Source organism: Colias eurytheme, chromosome 25 (genome assembly GCF_061535395.1).
Source record: "Colias eurytheme isolate Ceu_HAF_F1 chromosome 25, ilColEury1 Martin Lab GWU primary, whole genome shotgun sequence".
Taxonomy (NCBI): domain Eukaryota; kingdom Metazoa; phylum Arthropoda; class Insecta; order Lepidoptera; family Pieridae; genus Colias; species Colias eurytheme.
The window spans coordinates 1,536,757-1,555,605 of record NC_143004.1 but is presented as its reverse complement, the minus strand read 5'-3'; the positions used below and the strand labels follow the sequence as shown (position 1 = coordinate 1,555,605).

Below are 18,849 nucleotides of genomic sequence, written 5' to 3'. Positions count from 1 at the left end.
AACGGGGCAAATATTATATGACGTTATCGTGTGACGTCATCAGATTGATTAATAAATCTAATGTTATGAAGGTCTTGACGAATTAAGCTGGCGCGTCCATATTTAGCGCCAATTAGCTGTTTTTTATAAGCACTTTTGAGGTTATAATTTTTAGAACATTTTAAGATTGGTCTAATTCATCGTGCATCTAGATATGCATTTATTAACACATTTTTAGACATTCCATATAAATTAACGACCACTTAATAAAAGAAATTATGTTTTTAATCGAAACAAGATTTGCATAAAAAGTTGCATTTATATAGTTACTAGCGGTCCGCCCCGGCTTCGCCCGTGGTACCTACATGTTTAAACTATCCTATCTCTCAAGTTGGATCGAACTGCACATGGTGTGCGAATTTTATTATAATCGGTTAAGTGGTTTAGGAGTCCATTGAGGACAAACATTGTGACACGGGATTTATATATATTACTAGCAGCCCGCCCCGGCTTCGCCCGTGGTACATATGAAAAATAGATGTTGGCCGATTCTCAGACTTACCCGATATGCACAGAAAATTTCATGAGAATCGGTCCACCCGTTTCGGAGGAGTATGCAGACTAACATTGTGACACGAGAATTTTATATATAAGAAGATTAAGATAGGTATATGATAGGTTATAGAGTTTTTTTTTTTCATATTTATTTTTGTACCGCTATAATTGTTTTCCATACATTTTTTTATATTGATTTTATTCTATTTAGCTCTATCTTTTTAATTATACATAAGAGGAAATTAAGAACTCTCTGTAGAGCCTCTAGTAGATTGATTAAAAAGTGAATAATTTGCAGTTCCATTATTATTTACTCCAGTGTTCGAGTTGATAACCTCCGTTTTTGAAGTCGAGCAATAACAAACATTAGTTTCAGTGTGTTACACGCTCTAAAACAAGAAACTAGACCACGAAGTCACTTGTTAATATATTTTTGTCAAGATTCAAGATCACAAGTGTATAAATAATAAGAAATAGGGTCAGTGTTGCTATTATTTATATAAAAGAATTTTAATATGACAGGTACGTTTAAAGTTCATAAAATAACAAGGTGTTTTGTTTTAAGAAGTCGTAAAATTGGTTTGTTTTAACTGGCAATTAAAATTTAAATAGTTTTGTAGATTGGTGGCCTATTGTTTTATATTATAGTATGCGGGCGTTTGTATTTGTTTGTATGTATGTTGTGAGTGCGTATATTGCTTAGATGATTTAGTTGTTAATTGTTTTAAATATCAATGTAAAAAGATTTTCGTTTAATAGTTATTCTTACGTTTCATGTAACATTGTGTATTTTAGATCAGTAATGTAAGAGCTTATTATTCAAGAGATTGGGATTAAATTCCTAATGAAAATGAGTTGCCGCCCTTCTTTGTGTCAACTTTAATGTCCTGTTTCTCCCATATATACTGGACATTGGCGAAGTCCCTTTTTATTGGGTGGAGCCATTATTTAAGAGAAGAAGAATATTTATAATTGTTTTAGCATTTGCAGATAGACTTTTACATATTATAGATATGACGTGACCTGATTATTATTCTAATTCATTCTGAAATAAATCCACCAAACCAAAAATCACGAAAATTCGTATGGCTTCTACTCTGAAGAAAGAAGAAAACGTCTTCTTTCTCCAGTTAGAAATGGAGTAACCCTGCAATTACTTATAAGTTGCTTAACTCTTATCTGCTAGATAAACTCACCAAGTATTACAGTTCTCCGTCCGCTTATCTCCCGGATAGTACTGCCGGTTTCTATACACGCACGGCTGTATCAGGTACTCTGGTTCCGGCTGTATGCCCAGACAGACAGACTCGTAGTCTGGACAACAGTCGTCGTGGGCCCGGGTGCGGTTGCAGAATTCATCGCAATAGCATAGTGTGTCTGAAAGAGAATTTATCGTTTATAGATATGAAAGACTTGTTAAAAACGAAGTAACGAGAAATACGAACAAAAAAATTATACTAATACTTATTATAAAGCTGACGAGTTTGTTTGTTTGTTTGAACGCGCTTATCTCGGGAACTACGGGTCCGATTTGAAAAATTCTTTCGGTGTTACAGATAGCTCATTGAGCGAGGAAGGCTATAGGGTACCATTACGCTAAGACTGACAGGAGCGGAGCCACTCGGGTCAAACTGCGAAGCGCAGCTAGTATGGTAGGTATATATTTATTTATTTATTTAATTATTTATTGCACACACAAAATAAATAGAGACACACAAAGTACCTACAGCTAATAGGTAATAATGTGTACAAACGGTGTATATAGTCCATTGAAATGTTACATTTTTAGGCCTAACCCTTGCGTTTTTTAGAGGACGCAATTTTATTTTTTTGATGTGTAGGGGGGTCAGTGTAAGTAAGCTAAAACCAAGTTTGTGGGGTCGCCACCCTTGTCCCACGGCCGCCATCTTGAAAATAGCGGCTGAAATGGTTTTTACGATATAACTCTTAAACTATTTATCTGATAAAAAAAATTGTTAACAATATTTGTTGCAAATTAAATTTTCTACAATTTTGGTCCAGTAACTTTTTGTCGTAGAACTAGAAATAAAAAAGTTATAAGCGAAAATGTTCAGGAATTAGAGATATTTATATTTTTCAATAAAACTTTTTTTATCATTTTATTATAAAAACTATGTTTATCTAGCACATTTAATATCATTAATTTCACCCATTCCACCAACTTTACTCACCAAGTATTCTATGTGAACAATCGTCTTTTCGATTCGTACAGCATTGGTTGTTAGATGGCAGACCACAGTATGGTCCAGGGGGTAAATCGGGTCGGTGGTACGCAGCTGCTGCCGTCAGTACCGCGAACAGGTATAGTAGGTGGATTCTGTAAGAGAGAGGTGGTTATGTATTTGGTTCTGTTTGAAATAGAAATACATAAATAATATATTTCAGGACATTTACTAGGTACAGACGACAATATAATATGATCCCATACTAAGCTTTTCGCTTGTGTTATGGAAAGCAAATCAAACCAAAGTAGTATAACTAATTGTTTATTTATAACTAGAGGTCTGCCCTGGCTTCGCCCGTGGTACATATTTCGCAATAAAAGGTAGCCATGTCCTTTCTCGGGTATCAAAATATTTCCATACCAAATTTCATGCAAATTGGTTCAGTAGTTTAGGCGTGATTGAGTAACAGACAGACAGACAGAGTTACTTTCGCATTTATAATATTAGTATGGATATTGGATTATAGTCCCTGACATAAGTTTTTTTTTCACCTTTCTTTGTGTAGTCAGTATGAAAGATACGAAACTTTTTAATGTTTAAATGCTTGAACCTATATTATTTTCTAGGTATACTTTTATGTGAAAATAACACGTAAAGAGGGTAAATTAGGTGCGCCCGGCAAACTTCTTGGCCAAAAAGTAGCGTGCTGTAGAGGAAGCTTGCGCATATGAAAATGTACTAAAACTTGATGCGCAAACTTCCCCCACCACGCTACTTTTTGGCCAAGAAGTTTGCCGGGCGCTATACGTGCATACGAGCGAAGTCGCGGGCAAAAATTTATTGAATCTAAGTCTTGAAAGGATTATGAAATAACGAACAATATTGATTTACACGATATTTATCGATAGTTTACGTAGAAATGGGTCAATGTACCGCAGATTATCAATTATCGATACAATTGTTTCTTTGAAATCCAGCGCTATCATTGATTCGCTTCTTGATTCAAGTAGCAGGGTAAATCTATTTTAAAATTATTCAAAAGCAGTATATTTACTTTAATGAAAGTTAAGAAAATATTGGATCCAAAGTAAAAATTCAAGATCGAGGTTGAAATTCTTAAATCTTTAAAACTGATTTTTTTAAGAATATATTTAACAATAATTTATAACAATTGATTTTTATGCAGCTATTTTAAAGGATATAGAGGATTCAAGAGGAAGGTTTTAGTATATTATGTATACTAAAATCATTACGCTAATTTTATTTATTAGGTTTTAGACAAAGCGGGCGAAGCCGCGGGCGGTATGCTAGTATCTAATAAACTATGCTTTTCTCTGTACACATTTAAAAATAAACATATGTCCATAAACAACAAATATAAAAGACCTTGGCCAATATTTAAAAAAATGTTCCATAAATTAAAATGGCGGACTGGACTTGACATATTATATCGTGCGAATTAGAACAGCTTTTATTGTGCCGACATCTGTTACACATATGAATATAATTGTTAGATAAACTTTAGACCTATTTTATGACCTAGAAAGCTCAACTAAGTAGAGATGAGTCAGGAGTCAGGACTATTTAAAACGTAATCTGTTATATTATATTGTTGCACATTGCGCACATTGCATAAAAGATTTTCAGACATTTTTCTGTTCGCCTATGTTGATATATTTGTATCATAGGCTAAGAATACATGTTATAATAATTCTTACTTATAAGTATTATAAATTGGGTTATACGTGATTGTACTTATAGCCCTTTGATTGATAGGAAACTAAAAACTAAGAAGAACAAACAGAACACTCTATGGGCTCCCACGCGAAATACCTAAATCTTGTCTCAAAATAAACTATGTTACAGAAAAAGCTATAAAAACATACTTAAACATTATTTTAAATACTTTCACATATCACAGACACATAAACACTCAGACATTTGAAAAATATAATAGTCACCACACGTAAGAATGAAAACATCATAAAATTTACAATAAATTGTATAATGTAAATTTAAAAACACTCAGCTGCATCGAAATGCGTAATAAATTACTTCCTTTAGTTCGATAACCTCAGTGTTCATGCGAAAAATATTTATAAGCGGTTACATTAGAAAAATATTTGGTATTTGATGACATTTTTAAAGATAAAAGACGTTCTAGCATGAATTACGAATGCACTCTATCACTCTAGCTCTAATCATTCAATTTTATTCTCGAAAATAATAGGAAATTCTATGATTTTTTATCTATTTCCTTTTCCTTAAAAAAAACAAATTGCTTCCAAGATACCTGCTTGGCTCTCAAATTTTAATTCAACACTCATATTTATGCATTCAATTCGACTTCTAGAAGCACTTTTGAATCGTCATATTTTTATTAATTTTTATAATTTACCACCGCGCCGGCACTAGCGGCACTAGCGGCAGAATTTCAGGAAATTAAATTTAAAATTTTGGTAATAAAATGTTCTCATAAGTACTATTTTCTATAAGTACCCATTCATAAAGTGTTATGGTGACCAGCTTTGTGTGGAACGATGAATCCTACTAATATAAACGCGAATGCTTGTAACAATATAATTTGTATGTTTGTTACTCTTTCACACAAGAGCGACTGAACGGATTTTGATGATACTTGTCAGTGTTGTAGCTTATATACCAGTATAACTTATAAGCTACAGAAATAATTGCTTCATTAATTTATTTTTAAATCTGTCCTCTAAGTTTGTAAACATAACCTCCAGCTGATAAATGGATTATCGTGATAAGAATCATAAGATAAGGTTAATATTATAATGAATATAATCTCTAAAGAATTCACCATTTTTATGTCACCTCTTTGACCTTTCTAACCTTGTTAAATAGATAATTAACTGCAAAAAGTTTGAAGGATGATGCTTCGGACGTGAGATTAACATGGTCAACGATATGTGCAATTCGCATACGTAATTATATATTCAAAACGGGCGGTAAGTAGCCTTTGTTGATATTGTTTGTATTAGAATACACTAGACACCTATTTTTATACTAGCTTTGCACCCGCTGCTTCGCCCGCGTAGTCAAAGGAAAACCCGCATAGTTCCCGTTCCCGTGGGATTTCCGGGTTAAAAAGTATATTATAGCTTATGTCCTATTCTGGGTCTTCAGCTACCTACATAGTACATACCAAATTTCATTGTAATCGGTTCAGTAGTTTTTACGTGATAGAATAACAAACATTCATCCTCACAAACTTTCGCAATTATAATATTAGTAGGTTAGGAAAATATTATATCCTGAGAATGAATGGATTCATCCGTGGGTCAAACGGCAAACCGCGGCACATAAGTCTGTGCGCGCCAAAAAATATTATTACTAGTAGGTAGGTAGTAATAATATTTTTTTTATTTTATTCATGTAATTCCAAACGAAAAGTAATTCTTTAAGAAACACGATATTTAAGTATTTTCTTGTACATAATATTTAGTTATATGACGAATATTTTTCTTTCATAAGCCTCAGAGTTTTTAACAACGAACAAGGATCGATTTGACCTCAAAATTACATTTTTAATGTAATATTTGTACAAGTGTTGGAATGAGAAAATTCCAATCCTTTAAATAATACAGTATTGTAATCCGTAAAATTGATAATATGCGTGACAATTGTTTTCATAGTTTATTTGTTTCATAAAAGTGAATAACGAAAAATAAAATATCTCTTTCTACATTGCTTTATGTAATTCTATGAATGCTGGACATAATTTAAACAATTCATAAATTAAACATTCATAATACATTTCATAAATCGAAAAAAGTCTCAAAGTTTGACAACAACTGCGGGCAATTAAATTCAGAACCTTTTGTTAGAGTCGTTTAAAAATCATCATCATCCATCCATCTACTAATCAATCAATTCAGGAGCTGAATTTAAAACATATCTGTGCCTCCAGTGAATAAGGGAGTAAGACGAGTTATTCCCTTTGGTTTTTATTGCACCATTGGATTCAGCTCGTCAAAATACACAACATATCAAAAGGTCATATCTCTAGCTGCGTCCTAACCCATTTTTTCGAATGACCCAAACGGTATAAGTAGGGTGTGATTAACGGTATAAGTTACCTTATCCATCATTTTAGGCAATCGCAAAGGAACTATTCGTCTCGAGTCAAAAGTACCCACGAACACAAAGACGTATGTTAGTCCATTGAATGAGTCCCTCCAAGGGGGTTCTAGAGTGCGTGAGTTAGTAACGTAAGATGTTTCTTCGGAAAAATGTCAAGAGTCCCTAGGTAATAAACATACTAAAACCCCGGGACACTAGGAGGAGCCCCGGAGTGGGGGGAGGGGGGGAAAGGGTCCATTTTTTCATTTTTCGCTTAAATCTCAAAAACGGTACATGTTAGAGAAAAACTTTTAAGGAAAAGTTGAAAGGTCATAAAATTATCTACAAGTTGTACCTACATCATTTTTTCCTATATCCTACCGTTTCTGAGTTATACGCAGTAAAAAATGATTTTGGCTCAAACAATTTCCCCATACTACACATCAATCGATCAAAAAATATTTCTTTCTTCCAAAAAACTCAAATGTGCAACTTGTTACCGGTACTGATAGATTGCTCTTAATTAGATCTATAATTGGTAAAATAAACACATTCCTCCATGGAAGCCTTTAGGAGGAATCGATTGTCAAAATATTATATTAGGGCAGTTTGAGTTACTGAACTTGATCTTTTTATTTTTTTCTTCCAAAAAACTCAAAAGTGCAACTTGTGACCGGTACAGATAGATTGCTCATAATTAGGTCTATCATTGATAAAAATACCAGATTCCACCCCGGAGGCGTTTACGGGGAATTGAATTTTATTAGGGTAGTTACGATACTTGGACTTTTTATTTTTTTTCTTCCAAAAAACTCAAAAGTGCAACTTGTGACCGGTACAGATAGATTGCTCATAATTAGGTCTATCATTGATAAAATTACTAGATTCCACCATGGAGGCGTTAACGGGGAATTGAATTTTATTAGGGTAGTTAGTTAAAAAGTTCAAGTATCGTAACTACCCTAATAAAATTCAATACCTCCTAAACGCCTCCATGGTGGAATCTGGTTTTTTTATCAATGATAGACCTAATTATGAGCAATCTATCGGTACCGGTCACAAGTTGCACTTTTGAGTTTTTTGGAAGAAAAAAAATAGAAAGTTCAAGTATCGTAACTACCCTAATAAAATTCAATTCCCCGTAAACGCCTCCGTGGTGGAATCTAGTATTTTTATCAATGATAGACCTAATTATGAGCAATCTATCTGTACCGGTCACAAGTTGCACTTTTGAGTTTTTTTGGAAGAAAAAAATAAAAAGATCAAGTTCAGTAACTCAAACTACCCTAATATAATATTTTGACAATCGATTCCTCCTAAAGGCTTCCACGGAGGAATGTGTTTATTTTACCAATTAAAGACCTAATTAAGAGCAATCTATCAGTACTAGTGACAAGTTGCACTTTTGAGTTTTTTGGAAGAAAAAAATAAAAAGATAAAGTTCAGTAACTCAAACTACCCTAATATAATATTTTGACAATCGATTCCTCCTAAAGGCTTCCATGGAGGAATGTGTTTATTTTACCAATTATAGACCTAATTAAGAGCAATCTATATGTACCGGTCACAAGTTGCACTTTTGAGTTTTTTGGAAGAAAAAAAATAAAAAGTCCAAGTATCGTAACTACCCTAATAAAATTCAATTCCCCGTAAACGCCTCCGGGGTGGAATCTGGTATTTTTATCAATGATAGACCTAATTATGAGCAATCTATCTGTACCGGTCACAAGTTGCACTTTTGAGTTTTTTGGAAGAAAAAAATAAAAAGATCAAGTTCAGTAACTCAAACTGCCCTAATATAATATTTTGACAATCGATTCCTCCTAAAGGCTTCCATGGAGGAATGTGTTTATTTTACCAATTATAGATCTAATTAAGAGCAATCTATCAGTACCGGTAACAAGTTGCACATTTGAGTTTTTTGGAAGAAAGAAATATTTTTTGATCGATTGATGTGTAGTATGGGGAAATTGTTTGAGCCAAAATCATTTTTTACTGCGTATAACTCAGAAACGGTAGGATATAGGAAAAAATGATGTAGGTACAACTTGTAGATAATTTTATGGCCTTTCAACTTTTCCTTAAAAGTTTTTCTCTAACATGTACCGTTTTTGAGATTTAAGCGAAAAATGAAAAAATGGACCCTTTCCCCCCCTCCCCCCACTCCGGGGCTCCCCGGATTGGGGGGTCTACACATACTAAAACCCTGTCCCGGGGTTTTAGTATGTTTATTACCTAGGGACTCTTGACATGTTTCCGAAGAAACATCTTACGTTACTAACTCACGCACTCTAGAACTTTTTATTCAATGGACTATGTGTAGTTATACTTTTTGAATAAAGACTTAATTCATTTTGTTCCATCAGTCCTAACACTATTTTAGTATAAACGCATTTGTGTCATTTTTCTAACATGAGCATAAAGGAACAACTCTTTTAGTGTCATTGGTTCAAGTGACGACATGAGACAGTTTGGCATTAATGCCGTGTTGCTATTGGTCTATTAATTGAATACTGCACGGAAACAACACACCATACCTATTCCTTATTATTTTTAAATCGTTTTTTTCAATAAATCTCCAACAACAAATCTTTATATTTTTTAAAAAAGGTATTTATCAGTTAACTTGGGATACTAATATATTTCTATGGAAATTAACTATTTTTTGCAATAGATATTAAAAATACAGTTAACACATTAAGTGCATTTAATGATATTATACTCTTTGTTTATATAAATACAGAACGATAATTGAATCATCTAAAAAAAGCCAACAAAAATGTTAAACTTATATTTTCTTCTTAAATAATTGGGTAAGTTTAAAAAAAAAACTCGTTTTTAATTTTTTTTTTTTTAATTATAACTACAATAATCAAGACAATAATATTATAGTCTATAATAGTCGCATAAAAAAAAGTATTTATAACCAAGCTTGACAATAATTATGAATATTGTTTTCTCCGCATATAGCGTTTTAGCCACTGTGCTTTGGTAATTTGCCTTTTTGATAGGAAAAAAATCCGCAATATCGATACTTCTTTGGTCCTGCATTTTCGTAAACATTTTATGGATACTCTGGTACCACATATTTTGAAAAAATTGGGCTATTGTCACGTAGAGTCTCTTCAAAGTGCGTGCCACAAGTCGTATTTGCATCCAAGGCACCTTCAAATCTGTGCTTAATTTTGCATAAAATCTTTGCGGCTCATTGTATTTTCTTTATTTATCTACATTATATTGATATTATATGATATAGACATTGTTAAAATTCTATATCATGCCGTAAAAAATCGCCACTGACCACCTATAACTTTTCCTGTATTAACTGAACATACAGGAATATGGTTTTCGGTCTTCTCTTATCTCTTTATAGTGCTTGTATCCTCAATGTATACCACCATAACATTGTGGCGTTGCCACTTTTATTATCTATATTTTACGAAACGGAACACACTTGATCGAATTTTAAATTGATTCGACGATTAATTTTCACTAGGACAATAGTTAATACGCAAAACGCAATACGCAGTTGATACGTATTTAATACCAATACTCAATGATTGTCTCCTGCTAACCTGTACAGACTAGGCTCATTGTGGTGACTGGTGAAACATTGTATAGCATTAACAACATAGTACTGTATTATTGAAAGATCGATTAAACGTTTATTTTACAATCTACGACTTTCATTATACATGGGTAACAAAACCCCATAACATATTCGGTTTTACTCCGGACAACATCTTCAGCCACCCAATCCCCTTGCTTGAAGTCCAAATCCAGCGGAGGACAATAATCGTCATTTACTAAAATTGAAGGTTTTTCGTCCTAGTATAAAAGTTGTCTGGATCCCATTTTATACACAATCTATAGTATAATACTATAGATATCATGTGAAACGTGACTTGGAAAAAAATTATTCAAATAAATCACAAAATAAAAATTTGAAACAATCTTAAAAGTTACGAAAAGCCCAATTATACGTCAAAATGACGCACAACATCCTCTTTACAACCAAATGGCGGAATTTACCTGGATGAGCCAACTATGTACTGCTAGGTCTCGACGGCTAATAAGTTGGTTCTGGATTTTGCAGCGATTCGATGGTAAATATAGAAGAGTTCATACGTCAAATTTACGTAGATTGGACTTCTAGGGTTAAATGCATAAATACCTAAATGTTGCTTTGTTTTTATTATCTAATAACGAAAAAAAACCCGTTGATTTCATTCGTTTTTCAAGCTACGTGCATAGTTTTTCCACTAAAATGCCTCAATTGAGTCATAAAGTACACAAATTTCAAGCATAATAAGTCACATCATTTCTATAAAACCAAAACTGGCAATAATATAAGTCGTGTTGTGCGATTATGAACATAGTGCATAAGGGCATAAGTCGTTATATTGCAAAGAGTAAAAAAAAAATTATGTGAATACATTGAGTTGTTCCATGAAGTACTCGTTCATAAGGCCACAACTACAAAAAAACACGAAAAAAGTATATTTATGGGGTTGTTACAATATGTGTTCCTATGTAAAAATATAGTCTAACATCATATCTTACACATACAAGCTTAAAATTTTGAATTACTAAAGATTTAGTATTGATATACAGTTTTTTGTCTCTCCTGAAAAGTGCTGTTTTTGAGTTATTCCCTTATTCACTGGAGGCACAGATATTATAAGTAATTTTGGAATAAGTCTCGTAATTTATAACAATAAAAACGTCAAAATATATCCAAGCACTAAAAACTATGTAAACAATAAACTAGGCATATCACATTCCTCCGTGATGCCTAATACGTATATTTGCTTGTTATATAATCCAACTGCTTCAAGGTTTTTATTATCAAATGCTATGTCAGCACGAATTTAATATGTAAATACTAAACGCAGCTGATCTGGCCGCACGAAAAGAAACGATTTTGAACTTTTGTAATATGAGATAAGAAATAATTTGTCTTTTGATTTTTTTTCTAATTCATAATGTATATGAAGGCAGATTATAAATATTTTTTATTCAAAGATGTGTTATTTTTAACTTGACACTGGCAAACAGTGTTCACTCATTGCCACATAAGAAAAAAAAATGTTTTTATTGGTATGTACGCGCCTTCGAAGGCATAGACATTTTTTTAATCCCTACTAAAATTATTAATGCGAAAATGTGTTTGATTATGAAGATTTGTTTACAGTTTCAGAGCTATTATAGCTAATGGTAGATATGATTTTAATTTAAAATAGGAGGCTAGTAAATGATATAATATTGAAAAGTGCACAAAATATTTCTGACTAAGTCTGACTCACGTCGACTTTTTTAATTTGGCAGATGTTTTACTTATTTTTATAAATTTAGCGTCATGTATTACCTGCAAATAATTGCGTCACATTCTAAATTACATACCTACCTTAATGACATAAGAAATAATTTACAGTGAACGACACCCCTCTCGATTCCTAAACATAACCGGGTCATACTAAATTTATAACCACAATAGAATATTAAAAAAATATCCATACTAATGAGACAGCTGGCTATTAAAAAAGTAATGTTAATTTCTAATCCCATCCACTATTACCGCTAAGCCGGCGCCCGTCACCAGACGCATTAACACGACTTTGGTCCAGTTACGAAAACAAAAAAAAACGTGCAAAAAGCTTAGCACAGAATAAAAATCAAGTCCAACGACCGTATAGTAAATAGGTATAAAAACTTTATGCACGCTATTCGGATTCTAGTGTGATTTATGCGCCGGCTGATGTCATCTTTAAAAAAAAGTAATGTCAAATGTTTGGCGCGAAATATTTATGAATAGACCAAGGAATAGACTAATGTTTTAATGACAGTTAAATACACGTGAACTAAATTTTACGATGTTTTTACACCTCTTTATTTGAGAACATAACCTAGTTTTTACGACGATGTATTTATTTGTTTCAATGATTACAGTTTTTATTGACTTCCCTAAAGACGGAGCATGCAAAATTATTTATAGATGTGCCCTAAAATTCCCGATCTGATTGAGAGAATCATTCAACAGCCTATCGACTTAAAGTATCTGTAAGATGTTTGTAATTCATAAACATTAAACAATAAAATAAGATATAAACACAGCGCGTTGAGAACATAAAAACACACTTAGAATTAAAATCGGTCAAGGGTTTATGAAAAATCTATTTTTAAAACTATTCCTAAACCGTAACAATAAATTTCACGAGAGATAAAAGCTAATACAGATTATAAAATAGCTCATAATACGAATTGAAGCCAAGGCAATTCGATTGATTCTGGATACTGGTCAGATAAAAAATAAAAATGGACGATAAATTAGAATCGTATGATAAATGACCGATTTTGCGTGTGAGATAAATTTATATTGAATAAAATTAATTAGCAACATGGCGTTACAATGTTTCGGATTATTTATTATGATTGCGTTTCATGTAGAGACGCGTTTCATCCTTTTGTTTTATTTGGGTTGAATATAATTCTAAGGTGAAATAATATGTTTTTAGCGAAATAAAATATATTATGTAGCATTTCAGGGCATAAAATAAAATAAAATTGGAAAATCCAAAAGTGCACGCCTCATATTTTTTTTTTAATAAATATTTATTAATTATTATTTTTGTTTATTTAATAACAATTAAACCACATCGAATCAGACCCAGAAAAATGAAAGGGTTCTATTCCTGAGCATACTCAAGCGTAAGAGAAAAAAAAAGACTCGATTAGTAAAGTATTTCGGTCGCTATCGTGTTAACAAGAAAAAGGATCCGCACATACAGACACACGGACGTCCAAGACAGAACTTTTTTAAACTGTTTTTTAACTAGTTTAAATAACAAAAATGACATCAAAAATATCATGAACGTTAAAAATAGTGTTTTTTCTTAATATGTGTGTGTATGTATTATCTTACAAGTGCAATGTATGATACATAAAGACATTTTAAGTTTGAAAAATCAGATGTTTTGCGCGAAGTGACAGTAGTACCCACCTCAACGCTTCGCTTATGAGGCGTGCAATTATCCGTGAATACACTTTTAGTTTCAATTAATTACCTAATTCGTTTTTATTTTAGCTCTATATAACATTGTAACACTGGCAACAACTGCTTTTTTCGAAAAAAAAATCATTACACAGAGACTCAACACTGCGACTGGCAGGTAAAGTTTACGAAAACATTTTTTTATAGAACATTTTTGAAACACAAATATTTGCACGGAATAACGTAACGGCACCAGTCTTGTACAGATTAAGGAAAAAATTGAAGTTTTTTACAAATTTCTCGTAGGTTTTTTAACTTTATTGGATATTGTTTAGTTATACCTTTAGTTCAATGTTAGTTTAACGTAACCAATGTTAGAAAAAAGATTACAATGCATAAATAATGAAGTTATTTATAAATTAAAAAACCACTTTTTTGCACCAGTGTTGGACAGTGAAAAATCTAATGATGGACACCCAGTTTTGGACAACATCCAGTTATGAACACCCATTTATGGACTGTACCTAATGTTGTTTCTCCAGTTATTTACACTTGGAGAAGACTTATAGTTATCAATAGAATCTTGAAAATGATGATTGGAATACAATAAATCGGGGATGTATTTATAAAAAATAGTACTTATTAATTATTTTGCATACTTATAATATTTAAAACAGTCTTAATTTCCATTGTCTATGCAAAAATTGGACAAATGCATCGTAAAATAAGAGTTATGTCCGTTAAGAAACACCAATATGTTTTTTTTTCTCAATAAGTCAGGGATGAAAAATATAACTAAAAAAAGTACTGCCATTCCATCCATTTTGGGACTTCTTCTTCTTCGTCATATCACTCTAGGGGGGTAGATGTTACCCGCTTCACGATGTTCCGCCATATCTCTCTGTTTCCTGGCATTCCGCTACACTCGTGAAGTGAATCGCCAATCTGAATCCGCCAGCAGCCTTAATCTGATCGGTCCATCGATATGGATTCCAAATTGTAGCACGAGGCAAAAAGCTTTTTTTAAACTGTTGTCAAGATGGTGTGGATGAAATTTAAGCGTGTGTGCTGTATGGTGGTGAAATTTAGCAGCAGACAACGATCCAAACAGTTCATCAGAGAACTCTCTATGATAGATGCGTTACAATACGCATAAGTATGCGACTTTTCTACGCAGTGATAGAGAATGAAGCCGAGAACGAGTCGCACAGCACATAATGACCCTTCATGTTTAGATAGATATTATGTTGTTGGACCCATTAGTGTAATTTTAACAAAAAATATCAATGTCCATTATAGGAACCAAAGCAAATCCAGTCATGGACAATTGTTGTACAATATTGGAACCCTATGTTTGAAATGGTCGCGATAGGTATATAATTAATCAGAAAGAAAAGACAATACAGAAAAGCGCATGTAATTAATACCTTTAAAAAAAGTTTATTTTCGACATATGTCCATAAATGGATATATCCATAGAATTAAATCCAGTTATGGACACTGATGAATTTTATTTAAACAACATAACCTATCATGATACTAAATCGTGTAATATTTCGTACACTTAACTACTATAAATAAAAGTAATATAAAATTTTGCTGACATTTATACAAAAATGCTTATAACCAAAATTGTGTCCTCACTTCCTTAAGGATTTTCTTAGTAAAAACGGATTTCTTCGAAACGAGTCGCAGCAACTAAACATAATGTTCTGCCATCTTCAAACATTTTGGCCGAATAAGATGAAATGTCGTATTTTGATAGCTTATGAACCAAACTTTTATTTTAAGTATTGCCAAATTATATAACGTTAATTTTGGTCTTAATATTTAAATTTAATATTTATTTTGTCCATTACTGGATGCTTGTCCACCACTGGTGCCGTTACCTTACATATTTTCCGTGTTTCTTTTTATTATTGTCGATTCGAAAAATTCCGAGCTACAAAGCAAACAGCCGTTTTGATGTTAATTGATAATGATAATTAACATTAATTAACATTAACATAATAATTAACATTGGGGCTCGTATTTCGCAATTACGTCACTTGCGATAGAATATGTTACAAGATATTAATACTAAATAAAATATGGGACATGGTTTTACACGAGGTTCTATTCGCAAGGAATTTTAATTAATTGTTATCAACACATAGATACAAACGACAGGGCTTTGACGATTCAATAAATTAGTGTCTATAAAAAAATTAATTTCCGAATTTTTAAATTTTTAATATTGTAAGTGTACAAAATACCTATGTATTATTTTGTATGAAATCTGTCCTTTTAAAGTAGATCAAAATCGAGTCTAGAGGAGTCGGTAACATATAAGATATTATTGAGGTGTAGCTAATAAAAGCGTTTAAAAAATAAGCCTAACTTGTGATCAAAACCTCTCGTTCGTAACTATCATAACTTAACTCAGAAGTCAGAACTAAGTAGTCAAAAATTATAGCAATTCATAAAATATTCATTTACCTTGACTCTCCTAACCATATAAAGTATAAGAACACTTATACATAATATCTACTAATCTTTTTAAGTTATACTAAAGTCAATCCATCAGTTTTAGAGTGCTATACAAACATACTTTAATATTGTAAAGTATTTATCTACAACTACTTTACGCTGCAATGGTGTTAGAGCTCACGAACTAGAATATTTATAAATTTACTTTTAAATATTCTAAAAATAATAAAATATATGAATATTACTAGCTGTGCCCCGTGGTTTCACGCGGAATTACCAACAGAACAAGTGCAAAAGCAAGTGTTATTCTGGTACTTACATAAGCTACAACAATGCCAAATATCATCAAAATCCTTGCAGTAGTTTCTGAATGATTGTATTATAAACACGAAAGTTTCAGATATTTAATTCTTTCACGAAAAAACCGCAGGCGATTTTGATCTTCTTCATTTCCTACATTATTAAAGAAAATTTGATTGTTTTTCACGATTTAAATTAAAAAAGAATAATATAAAGACCGATTTTCTAATAATTTTACCCTACGCAAGTTAGTTTTCCCAGTAACATAGCCGTTCAAAAGCCTTGAATAAATGATTAAAAAAAAAAAAAAAGCCTATTATTTCACACTAGCTTTCCGCCCGCGGCTTCGCCCGCTTTGTCTAAAACCTAATAAATTATATACTAAACCCTTCCTCTTGAATCACTCTATATTTTAAAAATATTTGAGAACCATCAAATCAAAAAATTTTATCCTAGTTACCTCTGTTAGCTACCACAATCGAGAGTTTCGTACATGAAATTATTGGTCGTCTCATCAAAATAAAGCTACTCACTGAAAATTAGCTTGATAGTAATCACTTGCAAAAATGGGCGATGGATCCTGAACTAGTACTATGTAGTATGAAATATAATCTGGCAAAAACTATACTATAAAGAACAAGTTATTTATCGCACGTGGCAGCTAACAATTAATGTTTTATTGTTTTGAAACATAGCTAACTGATTGAGCTCACCTTATCGAACGATAAGAGGAATGTCGGATAAATAAATCGCGTGTGTTTATTTATGTTTGTTTACGTATAAAAAAGTCCCTTGTAGAGTAGAAGAAAATACTAAAAAAAGTGTATTTTTTTGCTACCAACTTATTATTTATTTTATTTTATGGCAATTTTTAAAATTCGTTCTTTTTTTTCAGGATATCGAGCAATTTATTTCAGGCATCATACAAGACTTTCTGTTTGAAAAAAACACACGCAAGAGTTCATCTGTTTAGGAGTTCCGATGTCAGATTCAAAAACAATTTTTAATATTTACTTTTTGCATTAGAAGTTCATAAACAAACCGACACAATTATTATGTAATATATGTGTAAAGTTATTTTTACTATAAAAACTAAAAAGTCATAAGATGAAGAGAAGAGGTAGAGAGCTCTTTACGTTTTAAATATTTTCAAGCGAATTAAAATTACTATTATATTAGATAGTATTTTTAAATAATAAACATTTAATTTTTAATAGTTTAAGGTTTAAGAAATTTGCATTAAAAATATCAATAATTATACCGTAATTAAATTTATTAAAAAAAAATAAGCCTAAGTAGGTTTCATTTTATTTGGCATTAATTTCTGCCAAGGGTTCAGGTTCATATTTGACGCCGCAAGTTCCTGGTGTTTTCATTTTATGTAAATTCTAGTAAAGGCGAATAACAACTAATTTAAATATTAATACGTAAAATAATATTTTACTCACGTATTTGCCATGACAGCCTTTCTAACACTAACAAAACACAGCCAAAGAAAGCAAAATTGTTCGAAAATGCAAATTCTGAATTTACAGTCTTAGAAAATTAAAAAAAAATTCACGCAATTTTTTTCTATCTTCCCATTTTAAAAAAACACTGGCTGAAAATTTTAAAGTCTTTCGAAAAAAAAAGTCGAACTGTCACTTTGCGCGGCAAAATCGCTTGACGTTTGAACGTCAGGGTAGCGCGCTAGTCCAAATGAAACTGCGCTTGGCGCCTTCTCACACCTGATTTAATAACGCGGTAAATATACATATGTTTAATATCAAACTTTGTATTATTGAAACGGTATGTAATGTCTCAATTTTTAAAGCGTGATTCAGTGCTTACGCAGCCGCCGCAATCATATTTATTCAGAACTAGTACACAATTCATGGGATTTTTATTGTCAATGTGTAGTTATCAAACCACCAACTAGAATTAATGAAGCATGAATTAATAGACGTAATTGACGTAATGCAATCTCGTGAATAGTCGCTTTTCAGTTATAAATAAAGCAATTAGTGTTAATTGATTAGGCTCATCGGTTTTGCAGAATTTACAAGTTTTTTTCATTTTTTTTACACTACCAAATGACGTATCGACATTAATTAATAATTTATTTTTAAAATACCTTTTTAAGCTTTTAACACTTAACAGTAAGTATACTATTTAAAAATATAAATACTATAAAAAGTTATAACTGTTGTTTTATTTTAATTTGGCAGCAATTTGTACAAACTGCATCTGTTCGGATCTGCATTCATTTTATCTACTTTGTTGATATTAAATGCACTCTACAGT

At 31.9% G+C, this 18,849-nt stretch overlaps 1 protein-coding gene across 1 annotated transcript in view; it reads right to left on the bottom strand.

Moving 5' to 3' along the window:
* Positions 1–18,278, bottom strand: part of Swim (Secreted Wg-interacting molecule) — a 50,177-nt gene extending 31,899 nt beyond the window's left edge. Inside the window, exons 1-3 of the mRNA XM_090116126.1 lie at positions 18,015–18,278; positions 2,727–2,872; positions 1,731–1,911 (exon numbers count right to left, since the gene is read on the bottom strand). Of these exons, the coding sequence (XP_089972252.1) occupies positions 1,731–1,911; positions 2,727–2,872; positions 18,015–18,025 (338 nt within the window). The 5' untranslated portion in view covers positions 18,026–18,278. The remainder of the gene's footprint in view (positions 1–1,730; positions 1,912–2,726; positions 2,873–18,014) is intronic.
* Between the last annotated feature and the right edge of the window lie 571 nt (positions 18,279–18,849).